At 35.9% G+C, this 21,091-nt stretch overlaps 1 protein-coding gene across 4 annotated transcripts in view; it reads right to left on the bottom strand.

Annotated features, from left to right (window-relative positions):
* The window catches only part of LOC149830324 (1-acyl-sn-glycerol-3-phosphate acyltransferase PLS1-like), a 62,146-nt gene extending 43,073 nt beyond the window's left edge, over positions 1–19,073 (bottom strand). For 2 of the 4 annotated variants that reach the window (XM_090016444.1, XM_090016443.1), the window contains exons 1-2: positions 18,862–19,073; positions 18,535–18,657 (exon numbers count right to left, since the gene is read on the bottom strand). In XM_090016444.1, coding sequence (XP_089872570.1) covers positions 18,535–18,657; positions 18,862–18,942 — 204 coding nt within the window. In that variant the 5' untranslated portion in view covers positions 18,943–19,073. The remainder of the gene's footprint in view (positions 1–18,534; positions 18,658–18,861) is intronic. The other 2 variants (XM_090016441.1, XM_090016442.1) reach the window with 2 other exon arrangements.
* Between the last annotated feature and the right edge of the window lie 2,018 nt (positions 19,074–21,091).

Below are 21,091 nucleotides of genomic sequence, written 5' to 3'. Positions count from 1 at the left end.
CATATTACCAGCCTAAACATAATAGTTTGACCCATTGAGTTTGAATCCGAGGGAAAAATGAGAATCATTTTCCCCCATTGAGAGACTTTTATGAGAAAAAGAGTCTTCTTAATTGGAAAACTTACCACAACGGGTCTTTTTTAAGCTTACTTGATGTAGTGTGTCTCACAATAAGTAGATTGCAAGAGCTTTTCATGCCAAAATACAAGAATGAAGAATGGGCATAATTTTTTAGGCGACCACCGTGATGACGCAATACACAAGCTATTCTTCTAAAGACCAAACTCTGATACCATATGAAAATGTCTTCAAAAAGGCTATTTGCACAAAGGCACTAAATTCTCAATATGAAATGTGTGTACAAAGGCACAAGATGAACACTCACAAAAGAATACAAATGCACAAAGGCATAAAATAAAGAGAACTTTTATTCAATAAGTGAGAGAGCTTTGCAAAAGCTTACATTTACAAAGGGGGGAATCCCCTATTTATATGAGGACCCTTGGAGGGGCTCCCTCATATAGACGTTGGAACCCCTCCAACGGTCATATTATTAACTGTTGGAGGGGCCCAACATCTATATGATGTAGGAGCCTCTATGGCTAAAAGCCTAAAAGACAAAAAAATAAAAAATAAAAAGAAGAGAAATAAAGAAATACAAAAAAGAAAAGAGCATATTCAAAAGGAATATGCGTGAAATAAGAGAAAGATTGTTTACCCCTAGTGGGTATTACAAGAATTATATATATATATATATATATATATATATATATATATATATATATATATATATATATTACATTTCAACACTTCACACGAAGCTAATGCTTGTTGAAGGAGACGGTGTAGAGATTTCCACCTAGTTCATGAACCTCGGCCCAAGTCTCTTGATGTGTCGTCAATCTGTCTTACTTTCATGTCTAAAATAGAAGTATCGAAAAGAAAAGTTTATTTTTGGGATTGTAGGTTAAGTCATTGAAACTCTGCTTTGTTGGATAGTGTATCCTGTATAGTGGTTATTCCCTTAAGGAGTAAGTCCAATGCAGTTTATCATTTCTTGTCTTTAACGTCGTGCAAGTAAGAGTCATGAACTCTCTTTTGTCAATTCTAATAAACGACCTACATTTCCCATTTAAGCTTGTGCATTCTTTTTTGGGATCCAACCCATTGATGTCAATGTCTAAATCTTGATGCTACTTTTGTGGATGATTACAGTAGGCACACTTGGATCTTTTTCTTAAAAGGGAAAGATCAAGCTTTACCTACTTTCAAAAAGTTTAAATCCTACATTGAAACACAAATTTCTCGAAAAACATTAGCTCTTCGCAATGATGGTGGTGAAGAATACACCCCAGTGACTTAATTGATTACCTATGTGACAATGAAATTGTGCATGAGTTGTCTTTCCCTAGGACACCAGCTCAAAATGATGTGGCTGGAAAAAACATACACAGAGGATAGAAACAGCTTCAACCATGATATTTATGTCTGGACTCTGGATTAAGGATCTTTGAACAAAGGCATTCCAAACAGAAGTTATCTCATAAATAGAATGCCTTTGTCAGTTTCAGAAGGGCAAGCCACTTTATTATACACTTTTTGGTAAACATCCAAACTACTCTTTGTTGTGAGTTTTGGCTCCAAGTGCTTTGTTGATGTGGATAGATCCCTACACAACAAATTTTCTCCAAAGGTGAAAGTATGCAGGTTCATTGGCTAGGATGAATAACACAAAGGCTATAGATCTTTCAATCTTGAAACTCAGGTATATTACTAGGGGTGTCACCGGTGTGAAAATATCTCAAAAAGGAGATAGTGTGCAAACCAAGCTCCAACTCCACAAAGAGATATGTGCACAAAGGCACAAGAACACTTAGAACAAAATGTACTCAAGGTACAAATGAAGAACATAAATGCAAAAATATAAAGAATCTTATTGAACAATTGGAGAACAATGCTTCAAGCATTGAATACATTTATGAGGGGGGTTCACCCCCATTTATACACAAGAGGGACCCTTGGAGGGGCTCCCACTAGACGTTGGAGCCCCTCCAACGGTTAGAAATCTAACCGTTGGAGGGGTCCAACCTCTAGTGTTAGACCCCCTCCAAGGTTGACTTAAGTCAACAAGAAAAAAGGAAAAGAAGAAAAGAAAAGAAAAGAAAAAGAAAAAGAAAGGAAAAAATAAAAAATAAAGTACAATCATATTCACTAATGTGAATATGCGCAAAAGGGGAAAATACCGAAATACCCTTACGGATTACATGTTGGGAAATATATTTATATATATATATATATATAAATATATGTACACAAAAATAGAGATACAATTTAACACCCTCCCTCAAACTTAGAGCGCAATGACTGAAAGTTTGTCAAGAAGAAAATTGAATCTTGTAGAGCAAAGCGCCTTGGTGAATAAATCTGTCAACTGATACTCTGAGGTCACGTAGGGAAGATCTATAATTCCTTGCAAATATGCTTCTCTAACGTAGTGGCAGTCCATCTCAATATGCTGTGTACGTTCATGAAACGTGTGATTTTTAGCAATGTTGATTGCACTTTTATTATCACAACACAACTTGGTAGGTCCTTGAACCTGAATCCCCATGTCTTGAAGCAGTTGATGAATCCACACAATTTTCATGGTTGTAGAAGCCATGGCTCGATATTATGCTTCTGTGGATGATAGAGACACATTTGTTGTTTCTTGCATCTCCATGAGATCAAAGATTCACCTAGAAAAAATACAATAACCTGTAGTGAAGTGACGATTATTTGGGTCACCTCCTCAATTCAGAGTCAGTATATGCAATCAAGTTTAACTCAGAGGATGAGGAAAGAAAGACTCCCTTATTTAAGGTTCCCCTTATGTATCTGACAATTCGGAGAATTGCGCCCATATAGACAGAGGTAGGAGTATGCTGGAATTGGCTTGAAGTGTGCATAGCATGCGAGATGTCTGGCCTTGTGATGCTAAGATACATCAGAGATCCCATAAGTTGTTGGTACGGAGTAGGATACTCCAAAGGAATCCCATCATTAATCTTCATCTTTGATCCCACAAATTCAGGAGTCTCACAGATTTTATCGTCAGAAATACCTGATCTGTCAAGAATCTCACACGCAAGTTTAGTTTGAGACAAGAAATAGCCTCTATTAGAGTAGGCTACCTCTATACCAAGAAAGTATGTCAAATACCCCAAATCTGACATTTCAAACCTTTCTTTTAAAGTAGTTTTAATACTTTTGATGCCCTTTATGTCGCTACCTGTTATCAACATGTCATCAACATACAATAATAAAATCACAATTCCTGCATTAGACCTTTTGACAAACAGAGCAGTGTCAGTATAGCATGAAGCAAAACCTTCTTGAATCATAACTTCATTAAATCGATCATACAAAGCCTTAGAAGCTTGTTTTAAACCACAGAGTGCTTTTTGCAACCGACGGACTTTTCCCTTTGGTACGTCCATGCCAAGAGGAGAATCCATGTAAACTTCTTCATTAAGATCGTCATTTAAAAAAGCATTTTTAATATCCATTTGGTAAATGTTCCATTTTTTAATAGATGCAATGGTGATCAAACATCTTACAGTGACCATCCGAGCAACGGGAGCAAAGGTTTCTTCGTAATCAATTCTTTATTCTTGGCTATATCCTTTTGCGACAAGGCGGACTTTATATCTATCAAGAGTGCCATCACTCTTGGTTTTGACTTTAAAACTCATCTACATCCTATTGATTTCTTTCCTTTTGGAAGATATTGAAAGATCCAAGTTTTAGCTTTGTTGAGGACTCTAAGTTCATTATCCATGACGTCCTTCCATTCTATTATTTCATTAGCTACTTCAAAGTTCCTAGGCTCTTGATATGAGTGAATGACACTAAGACATGCCCTATGTTTTGGGGAGAAAGATTCATAGGATATAAATCTAGAAGGATTTTTCCTAGGTCTCTCTGTTCTTCGAAAGTGGTTGGAAGATTCACTAAGGTCCCTATACTTCTCTATTGCACTTCTAAAAGTACTTTTATATCTATTTGTATAGGTAATTGGTTCAACTGTTATTTCTTCTACATGTTGGATGAGTTGTGAAATACTTTCACTTAAGTCCTCATCCTCATTTAATTCATCATCGCTAAACAAGTCTTCGTTCCTAGACAATAACTCAAACAAAAAAGAGTAATCGGCATTATCTTCATGAGTTTTATGTTCTTCAAAACCACACATGTTTTCTAAAAAGGTTACATTTCTTGAGACATATAGTTTGTCATTTTTAATATCGTAATACCTAAATCATTTTTGTGTTTCGGAATATCCCAAAAATGCACAAGGGATAGCTTTTGGAGATAGTTTATCATTCTTATCGGTGAGGACAAAACATTTACAACAAAAAATTCTTAGTCTATTGTAGTCATGGTTCCTTTTTGTACAAGGTTTCAAAAGGGGATATTTGATTTAAATTTTTTGAAGAAAGTCGATTTATGAGATAAACCGATGTAAGAGTTGCTTCGGCCCAAAATCTTTTTGGAATTTTTTAAGAAATGAGTAAGGTCCTTGTAGTTTCTATTATATGTCTATATTTTCATTTGGCTAGTCCATTTTGTTGAGGTGTTTTGGGGTAAGACCTTTGATGAACGATTCCATTATTTTCAATGTAAGTTTTGAACTCATTTGAAAGGTATTCTCCTCCAGAGTCGGTTCTACATATTTGTAATTTACTATTGAATTGATTTTGTATCATCATATGAAAAACCTTAAAAGTACAAAAACCTCATGTTTATGCTTGAGGAAGTAAATTGATCATGCATATAATTCAGGGTTAATTAACATTAAAATATGCATGATTTTATAAAATAATGTTTCAAAAACCCAATTTTATGTTAGTTTTCGAGTAAATGTGCTAAAATGATTTAAAAATAGAAAATGCACGAAAAATAGTTTTATTTTACATTTCTATACATATTTTAGTTTTTGTTATAGTCATAGTAGTTTAGTTTTAGTTTTCAATTAAAATTAAAATTAAAAAAAATAAAAAAATAGAGAAAATAGTTTTATATTGATAATAAAATCATTTTAAATGTTTGTTTTTTTTAGAAAAAAAGAAAAAATACAAATGTAAATAGTTAGAATAGTTTTTTAGTTTCTTTATAAATAAGTTTTGTTTTTAACTTTTGAAAACTTTATAATAAAATGGTTTACATAGTTTTTGATTTTAAAAAAAACTGAAAAAAAAATATATAAAATAACAAACCGTTTTACACGGTTTGAGTTCTTTGAAAAAAAACTAAAAAAAATAATAAGCAAACCGGCTTGAACCGGTTTGCATTTTTTCAAACTGAAAAAGTCAGTTTCAAACCGGTTCCAGCCGGTTTGAAAGTTTTTAAAAACCCCAAAACAAAGAAAAAAGAGGCGCCTCCCCCATACGGCTGAAGCCTCCCTCTTTCCCCTCTTTCCCTCTCTTCCCTCTCTTCTCACTCTCATCCACCATCGTCGGTGCTCCTTCTTGACCTACCTTCCCTTTCTCCCTCTTTCTCTGTCAATATCCGGCAGCCGGTGGTGGTGGAGCTTCAGTCCGGTGACAGCACGGTGGAGGTCGCCACTTCTTCCCCAATTCTCTTCATTTCACGGTAAATTTGCATCTCAGATCTTCTTCTTCTTCTTCTTCTTCTTCTTCTTCTTCTTCTTCTTCTTCTTCTTATTTCTTCTTCTTCTTCTTCTTCTTCTTCCACTTCTTCTTCCGATTTCTTCTTCTTCTTGCGCTTCTTCTTCTCCAGCTTCTTCTTTATGTTCTTGCTGTTTCTGTAAAATGAAAATAAAAAAAAAATTGTAAAACGAAAAGGAAAATAAATAGATTAAACTCTGTATTGTGAAATTTCCTGTTTGTTAAGTGATTTCCTGTTTTTTTTTTTCTGTTTTGTTCTTCATTTTCTGTCTCTGTCTATAACATTTGATCAGTTAATTTCCTATTTTTTTTTAGTTTTCCTGTATTTTTTTATTTTCAGCAAATATCTTGTTTGTTTTCATTTCAAAAATTAATTCATGTCTGTTAGTTAAATGTTTCTTTTGCATTCATTGATTTCCCTCTTTTGCAGTATTTGATATCGTGTTTACTGTTTTCATAATTTTTTTTTTTTTTAGTTTTGCATTCATCGGTTTGTATATTCTGCTAATTTCCTGTTTCATGTTCTGTTATTCTAATGTTTCACATTCGTTGAGTTTTTGTTTTTGTCTATTTGATGTATTTGTTGTTTTTCTTAATGGTGTTCATGTTTACTCTCTTTCATTTAATTGATTTTGTTGTTCTGTGTTCATTTGTTTGTTTTACATTTAATTTTCTGTAGGCATTTGCTTTGGATTCGTTTGCATCTGAATTTTCATCTTTACTTGTCATTTTCCCGTTTTTTTAGCTCAATTCCTGTTTCTTCCATTTCCAATTCCCTGTTTTTCATTTTTTCATTTCCAGTTTCGTATTTCCTGATTTTTTTTTTATTCAAGTCATTTTCTGTTTTTGTAATACTGAATTTTCCACTTGTTTTCATTCTAATTTTCTGTTTGTTTCATTCTTTAAATTCATGTTTTTACATTTCAGTTAGTTTCCTTTTTAATGCATTAAATTTCCTGTTTTCTTTAATTCTTGGAGTTAATGTTGTTTTTCAAATTCTTGATTTCTTGTTCTTTTATTATAGTCAATTCATGTTTCCTTCATTGATTTCTTGTTTTGTTTTGATAGTTAGTTTATTGTCTTGTTAGTTAATTGAGTTAGTTGCTAGTTAGTTTTGATTTTAAATTTAGTTCGTAAAAGTGCTTAGTCATAATATTTTTAGCATTTAAATAAGCTGTTTAGTACAATTTCTATTTTGATCTCTTGTACTGCTCGTGTTCATTTGAATTGTGCAGGATAGCACAAGACTGGAGCGGAAGCGATTACGTGACACGAAGTACGAAGAATAAAGCTTCTTTTTACTTTTTAGTTTAGAATTAGGAATTTAATTGAGTTTGTAAATATTGCACTTTACACCCTCTGCGAAGGGTATTCATTTGTTGTAATAGTTAGTTGTTTTTACTTTTCTTGAACATTTTTACATTTCAATAATTCGGCAATAAAGGTTAGTTTAGATTTGTGTGTTTGAATACGAAATATTCCCGTTCCCTGAGTTCAACCCGGTCTCATCCACTAGTGAGAACCGTTTTTTATTATTTGATGTCTGGTTTTCACATGTTTTATATATAAAAATCTTTTTGAAATTACAACGATTTAAAAGAAGACATCAAATTTTTGGCGCCGTTGCCGGGGAACGGCATAATATTAGTATTCACTTTATTGCCTAGTGTTTGTGTTGCATTTAGGTTTAGAACCACGTATGTGCATATCTTAGAGATGAGCTTACTTTTCTGCACAGCCCACCTACTAGGACCCCTTAGAGGTGACTGTGTACGATTGGTACCGTACACATAGATTTCATATTTCTTATGCATAATCTCTGTTATGTGTAACTGCGTGGTGTTTGTTTAGTTTTTGTTGTTTTTAAGTTTACTCGCTTTGTGGTTTGCGTGGTTTGGCCGCTTAGTGCGTTAGTTAGGTAGAAAACCCAAAGTTAGGACGTGTGCTACACCGGTCTACTCAAAGGTGTACGCAATGGCTGATGATCATCAATTGATCCGTCCTTTGAGGGAGTACTTCATGCCAAATACGTATGCTCCCGCCTCCTGCATCACGAGACCTGATGTACGAGCGAGCCATTTTGAGATTAAGGCCAGTGTGATTCAAATGTTACCTTCGTTTTATGGCCTTAGCAATGAGGACCCATATCGTCATCTCGACGAATTCCTTGAGATTTGCTCGACTATGCGAATCAATAACTTTGGAGATGATGCTATGCGATTGACTTTGTTTCCGTTCTCTCTCAAAGATAAAGCCAAGCACTGACTAAAATCTCTTGAGACGGTTCATATTACTACTTGGGAAGGAATGCAAAAAGAATTTTTAAAAAAATATTTTTCAATTGGTAAGACGAACCAGTTTCGTAAAGCTATAACCAGTTTTTCTCAAATTGAGAGAGAACAATTTCACGAGTCTTGGGAGAGATTGAAAGATCTTCTCCGCAAGTGTCCCCATCACCAGGTGCCTCGTTGGCAGTTGGTGCAGTATTTTTATGACGGGCTTACTGAGAAGCATCGTCAAATGGTTGATTCGTCTTGTGGGGGCACTTTTATGCTCAAGAGTGAGGACGAGGCGTGGTCTTTATTTGAGACCTTGAGTGAAAACACGATGCATCATACCTTGTCTTCACGGCTCGATAGGACTACACCTGTGTCTAGTGGTCCTAGGAAAGTTGGGATTTCCGAAGTTGGGTCCGAGTTAGAATTGCGTACCAAGGTTGATCAGTTGACTAGGAAGTTAGATCAATTCCTAGCCAATTCTTCGAGAAGTCCAGTAGAAAGAGCGTGCGAGCTATGTGCTAGCCCTGCACATTGTGTTTCAGATTGTCCGGCAGCGCCATTATATCCTGAATTCGTTCAGGAGCAGGTGAATGCTGCCCAAGGTTTCGTTAAACCCATGCCCGATTCATTTACATCCTCATATAACCCAGGTTGGCGAAACCAGTTTATTTCCCCATTCCATCAGCCCTCCCAGACACAGTATAGACCCAGTAACCCTTCACAAGGTTACTCGCATCCTATATTTCCACAGGTTCATCCCCAGTATTGTCTACCTTCTCCTCAGGAGCCCATTCCAAGTTCATCATTTCAAGAGAAGATGTTAGAAGTCTTTTCTGATATCAAGGCCACTCTTTGTTCCCATACGCAGTCAATAGCCAAGCTAGAGATTCAAATGGGACAGTTAGCTTAGACATTGAGTAGGCAAAGCCAGGGGAACCTTCATAGTCAGTCTGTTGTCTCAAAGGGAGAGGATTCCATGTCATTTGACTTGCAACCCACTGATTCACATCATGAGCAAGTCAAATCTGTTACATCCCTTCAGTATGGGAAGGCGTGTCACTCCACTCGGGAATCGACTCATGAGCCTCATATCATTTCTACTGACGAGTCGATCTCCATGATACCTCAGAAAAAGGGGCCTGACCCACAGCATGCATTATCATCATATAGAGCCCCATTTTCTCAGCCTTTAGGATCACCAATTTTTAGTAAGCAAGAGGTACAAATGCAGAAGGTGCTTGACCAAGTCAAGCATGATCATATTCACCACTTGTCTGAAGTTGCATTCATTGATAGTCGGTCGGTCCTGGACTCTCATTTCTTGACCAGTCTCTCAGATGAGACTAATCTTTGTTCTTCACGTCGAGAGAGTTATGATCTTACAGTTAGAGGTAGACGGGATGGAAACACAGTGCGTAGTGTCACAGATGACACTCTTTTCTTCATAGAGCCTGGTTGAGTCTGACTTCATGTCCATTGATCTCATGGACGATGAAGGTTTTTCCAGGGATCCGTCTGGCTGGGGACGTGAAACTTAGCGCTTTATGGGAGGCAACCCATATCTTGTATATTATTAGATTTGCTTAGAATTTATAGATTTTATTTTGTTTTTACTTTTTAGTTTTCTTCATGAGTTTTTCATGTTCTTTTTGTTTCATTCATGAGTTTCATGTTTTGTCATGTATACATTGCATTCATTACCTTCATAGAACATGCATTTTTAATTCATGTCAGGTTATTCTACTATTTTCCCTCATTTATTTCTCTCATGTGCATTCACGTAGTTTCATATAAGCATGGGGGAGTGCCACTGGGACAGTGTCATTCAAGCATGGGGGAGGGTGTAGTTTGCACACCTTGACATTTCTGTTTACGTTCTTGCACATGTTTACACATTTCTCATGAAAAGTAGATTTTTAAAGAAAGAGTTTGAACTTATATGAATGTTATTTCAAATCTGATGTTTTTAGAGGATTTTTAAGTCCCACGAAAAATTTTTCTGACATAGATCTAAAAATTATGGTTGTTTATGCGGATTTCGAAGAAATGATGATAGATACATGTTAGAATTTATTTTGAATCATAGATATGAATATGCACAGTTCTATTTTTGAAAAACTAAACAAATGAACAAAAGCGTAAAAAATGAGCTCAAAAGAAAAAAAAATAGCATGCGTTAGGTTGTTTGGATAATTCCACAATCCTTAGTAGATGGAACTTAGATGTAAGTTGAAACTTTTAATTCCATTTTCGAAAAGGAGAGTGGAAAACTTCGTGATCCTAAGTAATTGAGAACAGATACAAGTTGAAATGTTTGACTCTCATGTTATAAGGGTGAATGAAGGAAGTCACTTTTATGTCTTAGTTGATATATTTTGGTATGCAATGAAAAAGTATAGAAGATATTGACATTGCACAAGGCATAAAAGCAGACCACACGCAAGCTATAAGAGAAGAATAAGTGCGCAAAAAGAAAAAGCGTGAAAAGAAAAAGAAGAAAAGAGCTGAAAAAGAAAGAAAAGTTCAATGCTTAGAAGTGTGATTGAGAAAACCTGTGTAGAAAACATATGAGTGAGGATAAGTAAATAATAATATGTTTTTATTGGATTTTCTAAGAATAAAACATAAATAATTGTGATATTTAGAAAAGTGAAAGAAATTCTTTTCTGTGGTGGTATATAAAAGACTCTAATTATGTTTTGATTTTGAAATAACAGGAAATATTTGTGAAAATAAAGTCTTTGATTACCTACTGATTGTGAGGATGTGTAATATTATGCATACATGACAGAGATGTTTGTGAGTAGCATCACTGCAAACCCTCACGAGACCTTACTCGTCCACTGGGGTAACCCAGGGGTTGAAAGGGCTTGTTGCATGAGCTAAATGCAATCGTGATTCCTACGAAAGTGAGTTAGGTGATAGTTTGATTTCTTGCATTTTTCTAGTTTGCTCGAGAACTAGCAAAACATAAGCATGGGGGTATTTGATCATGCATATAATTCAGGGTTAATTAACATTAAAATATGCATGATTTTATAAAATAATGTTTCAAAAACCAAATTTTATGTTAGTTTTCGACTAAATGTGCTAAAATGATTTAAAAATAGAAAATGCACGAAAAATAGTTTTATTTTACATTTCTATACATATTTTAGTTTTTGTTATAGTCATAGTAGTTTAGTTTTAGTTTTCAATTAAAATTAAAATTAAAAAAAAAAAATAGAGAAAATAGTTTTATATTGATAATAAAATCATTTTAAATGTTTGTTTTTTTTAGAAAAAAAGAAAAAATACAAATGTAAATAGTTAGAATAGTTTTTTAGTTTCTTTATAAATAAGTTTTGTTTTTAACTTTTGAAAACTTTATAATAAAATGGTTTACATAGTTTTTTATTTTAAAAAAAACTGAAAAAATATATATAAAATAACAAACCGTTTTACACGGTTTGAGTTCTTTGAAAAAAAACTAAAAAAAAATAATAAGCAAACCGGCTTGAACCGGTTTGCATTTTTTCAAACTGAAAAAGTCAGTTTCAAACCGGTTCCAGCCGGTTTGAAAGTTTTTAAAAACCCCAAAACAAAGAAAAAAGAGGCGCCTCCCCCATACGGCTGAAGCCTCCCTCTTTCCCCTCTTTCCCTCTCTTCCCTCTCTTCTCACTCTCATCCACCATCGACGGTGCTCCTTCTTGACCTACCTTCCCTTTCTCCCTCTTTCTCTGTCAATATCCGGCAGCCGGTGGTGGTGGAGCTTCAGTCCGGTGACAGCACGGTGGAGGTCGCCACTTCTTCCCCAATTCTCTTCATTTCACGGTAAATCTGCATCTCAGATCTTCTTCTTCTTCTTCTTCTTCCTCTTCTTCTTCCGATTTCTTCTTCTTCTTCTTTTGATTTCTTCTTCTTCTTCAGCTTCTTCTTGTTCTCCAGCTTCTTCTTTATGTTCTTGTTGTTTCTGTAAAATGAAAATAAAAAAAAACTGTAAAACGAAAAGGAAAAGGAAAATAAATAGATTAAACTCTGTATTGTGAAATTTCCTGTTTGTTAAGTGATTTCCTGTTTTTTTTTTCTGTTTTGTTCTTCATTTTCTGTCTCTGTCTATAACATTTGATCAGTTAATTTCCTATTTTTTTTTAGTTTTCCTGTATTTTTTTATTTTCAGCAAATATCTTGTTTGTTTTCATTTCAAAAATTAATTCATGTCTGTTAGTTAAATGTTTCTTTTGCATTCATTGATTTCCCTCTTTTGCAGTATTTGATATCGTGTTTACTGTTTTCATAATTTTTTTTTTTTTTAGTTTTGCATTCATCGGTTTGTATATTCTGCTAATTTCCTGTTTCATGTTCTGTTATTCTAATGTTTCACATTCGTTGAGTTTTTGTTTTTGTCTATTTGATGTATTTGTTGTTTTTCTTAATGGTGTTCATGTTTACTCTCTTTCATTTAATTGATTTTGTTGTTCTGTGTTCATTTGTTTGTTTTACATTTAATTTTCTGTAGGCATTTGCTTTGGATTCGTTTGCATCTGAATTTTCATCTTTACTTGTCATTTTCCCGTTTTTTTAGCTCAATTCCTGTTTCTTCCATTTCCAATTCCCTGTTTTTCATTTTTTCATTTCCAGTTTCGTATTTCCTGATTTTTTTTTTATTCAAGTCATTTTCTGTTTTTGTAATACTGAATTTTCCACTTGTTTTCATTCTAATTTTCTGTTTGTTTCATTCTTTAAATTCATGTTTTTACATTTCAGTTAGTTTCCTTTTTAATGCATTAAATTTCCTGTTTTCTTTAATTCTTGGAGTTAATGTTGTTTTTCAAATTCTTGATTTCTTGTTCTTTTATTATAGTCAATTCATGTTTCCTTCATTGATTTCTTGTTTTGTTTTGATAGTTAGTTTATTGTCTTGTTAGTTAATTGAGTTAGTTGCTAGTTAGTTTTGATTTTAAATTTAGTTCGTAAAAGTGCTTAGTCATAATATTTTTAGCATTTAAATAAGCTGTTTAGTACAATTTCTATTTTGATCTCTTGTACTGCTCGTGTTCATTTGAATTGTGCAGGATAGCACAAGACTAGAGCGGAAGCGATTACGTGACACGAAGTACGAAGAATAAAGCTTCTTTTTACTTTTTAGTTTAGAATTAGGAATTTAATTGGGTTTGTAAATATTGCACTTTACACCCTCTGCGAAGGGTATTCATTTGTTGTAATAGTTAGTTGTTTTTACTTTTCTTGAACATTTTTACATTTCAATAATTCGGCAATAAATGTTAGTTTAGATTTGTGTGTTTGAATACGAAATATTCCCGTTCCCTGAGTTCGACCCGGTCTCATCCACTAGTGAGAACCGGTTTTTATTATTTGATGTCTGGTTTTCACATGTTTTATATATAAAAATCTTTTTGAAATTACAACGATTTAAAAGAGACATCATAAATCCAACTATATCTCCAATTCCTTTTATTTCAAGAGAAGCCCCATCCGCGGTACAAACAAAAAAAGGGGAAAAACTCTTTGTGTATTTAAAAAGAGCAAAAACATTTGGAGTCATATGAAAGGATGCACCCGAGTCTAAGAGCCAAAGAGTCTTACCGGGAGAAGAGAAGGTGGTCATGGCGGCTCCAGAGACGGATCCCTTGAGGAGAGGTTGAAGAGCTTCCATGATTTAATTTAGAGATAAAGTGCCATGGTTGGAGGTTGAAGGTCCTTCCTCCTTGATTGGTGAGAAAGTTGTAGACATAGCCACCATCTTTTTTCATTTAGGACATACCGGTTTAATGTGTCCCGGTTCTTTGCAAAAGTGGCATATGATCTTGCTATAGTCTCTTCTTCCATAATGCCCACCATTTTCTATTCTTCCTTGACCTTTCTTGAAGTGAGGGGGTTTATATGTTTTGACATTATTCCCAGTCTTGAGACGGCATAAGCACCCTCATCCTCATCCTTCGAAGGAACTGCTAACACACTTTGATTGGTTTTATTCATCTCCAATCTAGTTTCTTCTCCACTTAGTTTGGTAAGCACATCTTCCAATGGATAAGAGGAAAACGAAGACAAAAGAGAGGACCTAGTTTGTTTGAATTCGGGTCTAAGCCCATTTAAAAAGTTAAAGAAGTGATCATCTTCTAATTGTTTGGCTCTTAACTCAATTGCCTCTCCACTCCATTTAGGTTCTTGGAGAGCAAGTTCATCCCAAACCGTGAATAACTCGGCAAAGTATTCTCTAACGATCATTTCACCTTGTTGAAGAGTTAAAGCCTTCTTTTGGAGATAATATTTTTGAGACAAGTCTCTTGAAGTATACATTCTTTCAAGATACTCCCATACTTGAAACACTTTCTTGAATTTCAAGATATTGGCATTTATTTTTGTTTCAACGGAAGAAAAGAACCACGAAAGAATTTTGTAGTTCTTCATCTCTCATTCTTCATGCTTTTTGTTGTATTCTTCAAAGGCTTTTTCTCTCTCTTCACCATCAAGAACCTTGATTTCTCCTCTCTCCATAATGGTGATCTTAGGTTCGGGTTCGGGAATGGTTCTTTTGACGTATCCCCAAAGCCCTTTCCCTTTAATGTGAGACTCCATATTCCCAACCCAAACATGATAGTTGGAGCCATTTAATTTAAAACCAAGTGAAAAATGCGACTTTTTTTCACCCATTAGAGAGAGGAGAGTGGAGAACAAATACGTACCACAAAAGGTTTTTCAAATCTTACTTGACGTAAGATTCTTCTAAAATATTGGAGAAGCAAGATCCACCACTTCAATCTTCAAAATACCGAAGGCACGTTTTTCAAGGCACTCAAAAAATGAAGAATCCCATGATCCTTTATCACTAACCTTGCTTTTATACCATGTGAAAATATCTCAAAAAGGAGATAGTGTGCAAAACAAGCTCCAACTCCACAAAGGGATATGCGCACAAAGGCACAAGAACACTTAAAACAAAATGTACTCAAGGTACAAATGAAGAACACAAATGCAAAAATATAAAGAATCTTATTGAACAATTGGAGAACAATGCTTCAAGCATTGAATACATTTATGAGGGGGGTTCACCCCCATTTATACCAGAGGGATCCTTGGAGGGGCTCCCACTAGACGTTGGAGCCCCTCCAACGGTTAGAAATCTAATCGTTGGACCCCCTCCAAGGTTGACTTAAGTCAACAAGAAAAAAGAAAAAGAAGAAAAGAAAAGAAAAGGAAAAGAAAAAGAAAGGAAAAAATAAAAAAATAAAGTACAATCATATTCACTAATGTGAATATGCGCAAAAGGGGAAAATATTGAAATACCCTTACGGGTTACATGTTGGGAAATATATATTTATATATATATATATATATATACCAAGAGATACAATTTAACAAACGGGTCGGGTTTACCCGGACCCGACCCATACCAAACCCTATAGGGTCTAGGTATGGTGATAAATAAGAAGACCCATGTATATTTTGTGAAATTTTATACCAGACCCAGCCCGACCCGAGTTCCGATTAAGACCCGCAATTTTTCAATGTAAAAATGCTAAAAAATACTGTTTTACCGGGTATGGCCCGAGTCTGCCTCATGTAGTTCTTATCGAGTCCGGGTATGGTTTCTCTTATGGTGGGTCCAATTAGAATAGTTGGCAAACTCGTGACTCAGATCCGGATTGCCTAAACCTTGACTCGCGAGTCAGCAGGTTGACTCGGTAACTCGGACGAGTTAGGACATGAATTTTTTAGTGTTAAGACATGGAAAAAATCAAACTCCAAACAGTATAATCACTAAATTTAGTACATGACATCAATGGCTAAGCTATATAAGTATTCAACTATACATAATTGTTGATATTATGATTTAAAAATAGATGGTTCTTTACAAAAATTATCCTTTTATAAGCATTATGCATTAAAACCATGAAATGCATGACAAAAGACACATAGGTCCTAAATTGGTGACCCAGTTGTGGTCTGATCCGGGTTGACTCGGGCGATTCCCGAGTCAACTCGCCGGGTTTGCCAACTATGCCGATTAGACCCGGGTCCGAACTCAATACCATACCCGAAAATCAGGGTCAGGTCTGGTGTGTTCGGTTAATTAGATATCTCAATTCATACAGAATTGAAACACGAGTCACTTGGAAGTTGCAAAGAAAATCTTGGAGATGGGTTGGTATATAGAAAACTAAGACATTGTGAGACAAAGCTCCAATTACAATAATGGCATATTCAGATGTTGATTGGAAAGGAAATCTAAATACAAGGAGGTCAATGACGGGGTACGTAGTGTACCCGAAGCCACATCTAGTCTCACGGTCAAGCAAGAGGCAAAGGATTGTAGTCACTTGAGCACGGAGACTGAGTACTGGGCCCATGGCTGAAGTTACAACAAAAGTTTGATTAAGCACCTGCTTACTTCTCTACCTAGGAAGATCACTCCTTTACTGTGACAATCGAAGTGTTGTTGCTATAGCTACAAATCCCTTTCAACATGGAAAGATGAAGTACGCCAAGTTAGATCAATGCTTTATCAGGGAAAAGGATGAAGATCAAGAAATACGAATTTATTCAAGGAAAAGATCAAGTGGTCAATATCTTCATCAAGCCCTTGTCTGTCTTTAGACATTGATTATTGAAGCACAAATTGTCCATGATGCCTAGCCATGTACAGTTTGAGGGGGCACATTAAGAGTAGGTCCAATATATTTTGTGTTATGTATTTTGTATGTCTAGTTTGGTTATGTTATGTACATATAAATTATTTTCTGATGGTTAGTGCAATTGTAATGATTTAGTGTTGTTAGTATAATGGTCTTTCAAGTTAAAAGAGACATTGTTGTATTAATTGTTGTTAGTACTTAGTATAAGGTTATAATGGTCCTTCAAGTTAAAAGAGTCATTGTTGTATCAAGTGCCTATGTAAAGAGGCATTTTGGCCAATGTTTGTAATATATAAGGGTTAATAGAAGACCTCCAGCCCTAATGCTTATTGTGGCTGGTTTCAAGAAACTGCTATCACTAATTCTCTCTCATTCTTTCCTATCTCTATTCTCCTTCTTGAATTCTTGCAAGGCGTAAATCCCAATGGATGGCATGCATTCTCAGGCTAAAATTAACAGTGTCTTTGATCGACACTAAATAGTTTTTCTGATTTGTTTATTATAGTTTTATGCTTTCTGTTTTTTGCATTATTAAAAACACCAATGATTATATTTTTCCTTTTTTATGTAATCTAAATTTTCTTCAAAAATAGTAGATATTGCTTCAGGATTTCCCAAAAAAAGAAGATATTTTAAGTTCTCATGTGCAGACACATGCATGCATGCTCAATGAGTACAACGCCATCATTCAAAAGATTGTCAAGCAGAATAAACAAAATGGATGTGTTTATCGTGATCCATTCACCATAAGTCATGCATTAGATCAAGCAACTAGGATGCCCTGATAGTCTTTTAAATAATAATGCCATCCATATGTCATGGTACTAAACATGTGGTATCCAAAGAGTGAACCAATAATCAGAAGATTGTCAAGCAGATCAGACAATATGGATGACATTATGAGAGTCCTATCAAGCAACTTAGTTACCATCTTATAGGCTCAAGCATATTACGAGTTACTAGCATCAGATATGCTAGAAACAAAAGGCGTTTAGTGATGTTGGACAATTCCTCATCATTTTTTAGACTGCAATGGCCATAAAATATCAAGTTTACTGAACATAGACAAAAGGTGCATAAAATATGGTTGGGATGTATCCAAAGCCGTCTACCAGCATAACTGGTGCTGGTGCCATCCAGTCAGACATGTCACCTGCACTCACTAGGATCTGAGTGGCGCTTAAGAACCATAGGTATATAGTTTTGCAAGTTTAAGTACTAACCTGTTAACATAAATGATATGTAGACAGGTCAAACACCGAGTTTAAGAATTGGTGGTCCTCGAAAACAAGTGTGACCAACAAGATGAACATGGGAGGAGAATTTAAATATCATCTACTGTGATATGCATCTAGAGAGCTCATTCTTGGCCATGGCCAAATCTCCCCAGCTTTTACCCTGTTCAAGCAGTATGGTAACTTTCTTATCCAAAAGAAAGTTGCAGCAGGCCATGTGTGTGCCCATGTTTTCACATGACTCAGTACCAGCTGCAGACCCTAAGCATAATTGACATGAGAAGAGGATATTTACAAAGTAACAAATAAATCTGGCGATCATCTGTCAGGTTATAAGATTTAATGAGGAGATAAAATTCATCGACATCCTACTCCTAACAAGTGAATATTCGTGCATCGCTTTCCTGCTATCCCTATCAAATATTTAAGAACCAGACCTGCACTCCCATCCTGAAATCAATAGTGGTCTTCTGGAATCAGATTTACTGAACTGGAACCAGACTGCATTCTCAGATTTGACACACAGGATCATAGCTCAATCAGAGACCTCACAATAATCAAGCACAACAGATTGTAATCAGTCTGTGTAACGCAGGGACTCTTACTAAAACTGAATGGTTACAGAGATAGCAACAATACCAACGATAAAGATTGATATATATATATATAGAGAGAGAGAGAGATTGATATATATATATAGAGAGAGAGAGAGAACCTTAAGACCCGCCCACCAATCGACGAGCCAAATGAATTCCAGCCACATGAGCTCCACGACGAACCTGTTGCACCTCCTGAACAAACTCTTTGAAACGGGGCGAACCAACACGAACAGAACGACCTTCAACCCACACAAGAAAAAACACACCAATCACTCGAATCGCCCACCAAATCCCCCAGAAAACCGCGAACCCCAACTGAGAAAACTCGATCACAGCCCCAAAACCCAACCACTAACAAAAACATATTGCAACAAAACCATTGAATTCCCTCCGAACCACCAAATTCGAAGGAAAAAAACTTGTATTTTCGAGATGGGGAGTACCTGGATGAGGTTGGCGACGAGTCCGGAGAAGAAGAAGACAAGTCCAATCGGCACAATGACCCCTGCAACCGGTAACGCCATCGCCCCACGCTCGGAGTGCAGAATGTAGAGAGAGAGAGAGAGATTGATTTTAAGGGAGGGCGGGCCCCATGCTTCGTTATGAGAGTTCGGAACAGCCTCTTTCACGCCTTGGGTCTGACGCAGAATCCCGGTCCACAGAGAAAGCACGGATGGATTTTCCGCTCTTTTCTTTTTGTTTTATATTTTTATACTTTTATTTTTTTTTTTTTGAGGTCCGGTGCACTGGGGTGAAGCAGAGATGTAAACGGTTCGGATTCGGATGGGACGTGGTTAATACCGGGTTCGGCTAACGGCAGGGGCGGAGCCAAGTAGAGGCCAGCGTGGGCACGTGCCTGACCCAAAAATCCCCAATGGGCGGGTTTGGGGCAAGGCAGGCAGTGCCCATCCTGATCCAAAATGTATCCCCAAGCCCAATCCAGAGCCCATTAAACCCAAAGTGTGAAGAAATTTGGATAGATGTCTATTAAAATCGGGCTCACTTATCAAATGGGTCAGATTCAGATTGAGTAGTGTGAGATTTACTCAAATCTTAGTTAGAGACTGGGAGATAAATATGTTTAGAACTCAGCTTGATCCAACCCATTTTACATATTCAATGAAAAACTAGACCCATTTTTTTTTGCAAATCCAGTGTCAGTGGGGGTTGAATTACATCTAGATCCATAACTCTATCATGTGTTCAGAGTAAGATCCACATGCAAAATTAGATCCACTTATTGAAAATTGAAGTCACCACCGGATCAAGCCAAACCCAGCTCGTTTACAAGCCTACGCTACCAATCTACACACATACAGATGTAAAAGTGACATATTCAGTTTGGATGTACCATTTATTGAATCTGGCCCAATCAAATTGGAATTCACATTCAGATTGAAATGGAAAAAGGATAGTTGTGGATTTGGATCGGGTTAGCATAAGATAGCTAACCAGATAGGTTTCTGTCCATATTTGGATTCGGATGTGAAACCTCAAATTGAATCTCAATCATATTATTAATATGATGCTTCTCTACCAAATTTGAATTCACACACACATTTGCCACAAAGATTACTATGCATTTGTGCCCACTCCACTCTACATTCCTGTTTCCCCCTGGCTAAGGATGTTTGCTAAATGAATTTGAATTTGGATTTGGATTAAGATGGTGAAAAGCTCTAACCATATCCAGTTTTTACATGTAATCAAATTCGGATATTCATCAGATCTGAATATTTGTCAGAATCTATAGCAACAAATCAAAACCATATTCACATTCGATTATTTTCTGATAATTTTTTTGGCTCACCAAATCTTACTATATCGGAATTGGTAGCCCTTGATCTAAGTCCGATCTATTTTCATATATCAGGCAAAATCCGATCTATTGACATCCCTAGGGTGAACTCTAAGTTCGGTCTTTTAGGGATTAATGAAAAAGTACAGGTCATCCTGGGGAGGTTTTGATAGCCCTTGATCTTGGTAACGTACCTTTTGATTGGCCTGATGTTAATTTTTTTAATTATTTTTAACTAAATTATCGCTATTTTTTTCTGACATTTTTTGGCATTATATTGTTAATGCATCGGTTAGGGGCTTAGGGCTTAGGGCTGGCCTTAACTGCCGGAAAAAGTAGTCGAGGACTAAAGACAATAAAGAGGGTGACCTAACTTATTGAATTTCCCTTAAATTCATACAACGAATTAGAGGACTAAGGCTCGGCAGACTTGGCTAGGTAGGTCGGCTTAAGGTGTTCAAGTAGAAGGACATTGTGAGTTCAATACTTAGGGTGTGTCCTTTACTAGAAGACCAAAGCCAATAAAACCAATGGGGCTCCGTTTGTCTGGTAAGAGCAACTAGTGCACATCACCTTGTGTTGGGATGTTGCAGGTTCAAAACCCAATGGTATAGTTGTATAACTTATCCGGGTCTACCTAAACCCAGCTTACCTTTAAAAAAAAAGACCAAAGCCAATAAAAAAACTATCCCTATTAGGTAGAGAGAGTTTTACACCGCAGACACCAAAACAACAATGCAGTCAATGTGGCACCTCTCGCCTATAACGCGAACCATGATAATGGTTTTTCCTCATGAAAAGAAGAAAAGAAAAGAAAAGAATGGAGGGCATGTTTACATGGTGTTAACACGGTGTTAACATGTTAAGTTTTCATT

Source organism: Nuphar pumila, chromosome 8 (assembly GCF_984573655.1).
Source record: "Nuphar pumila chromosome 8, dmNupPumi1.hap1.1, whole genome shotgun sequence".
In the NCBI taxonomy this organism is placed as follows: Eukaryota; Viridiplantae; Streptophyta; class Magnoliopsida; order Nymphaeales; family Nymphaeaceae; genus Nuphar; species Nuphar pumila.
This window is presented reverse-complemented; position numbering and strand designations above follow the sequence as displayed.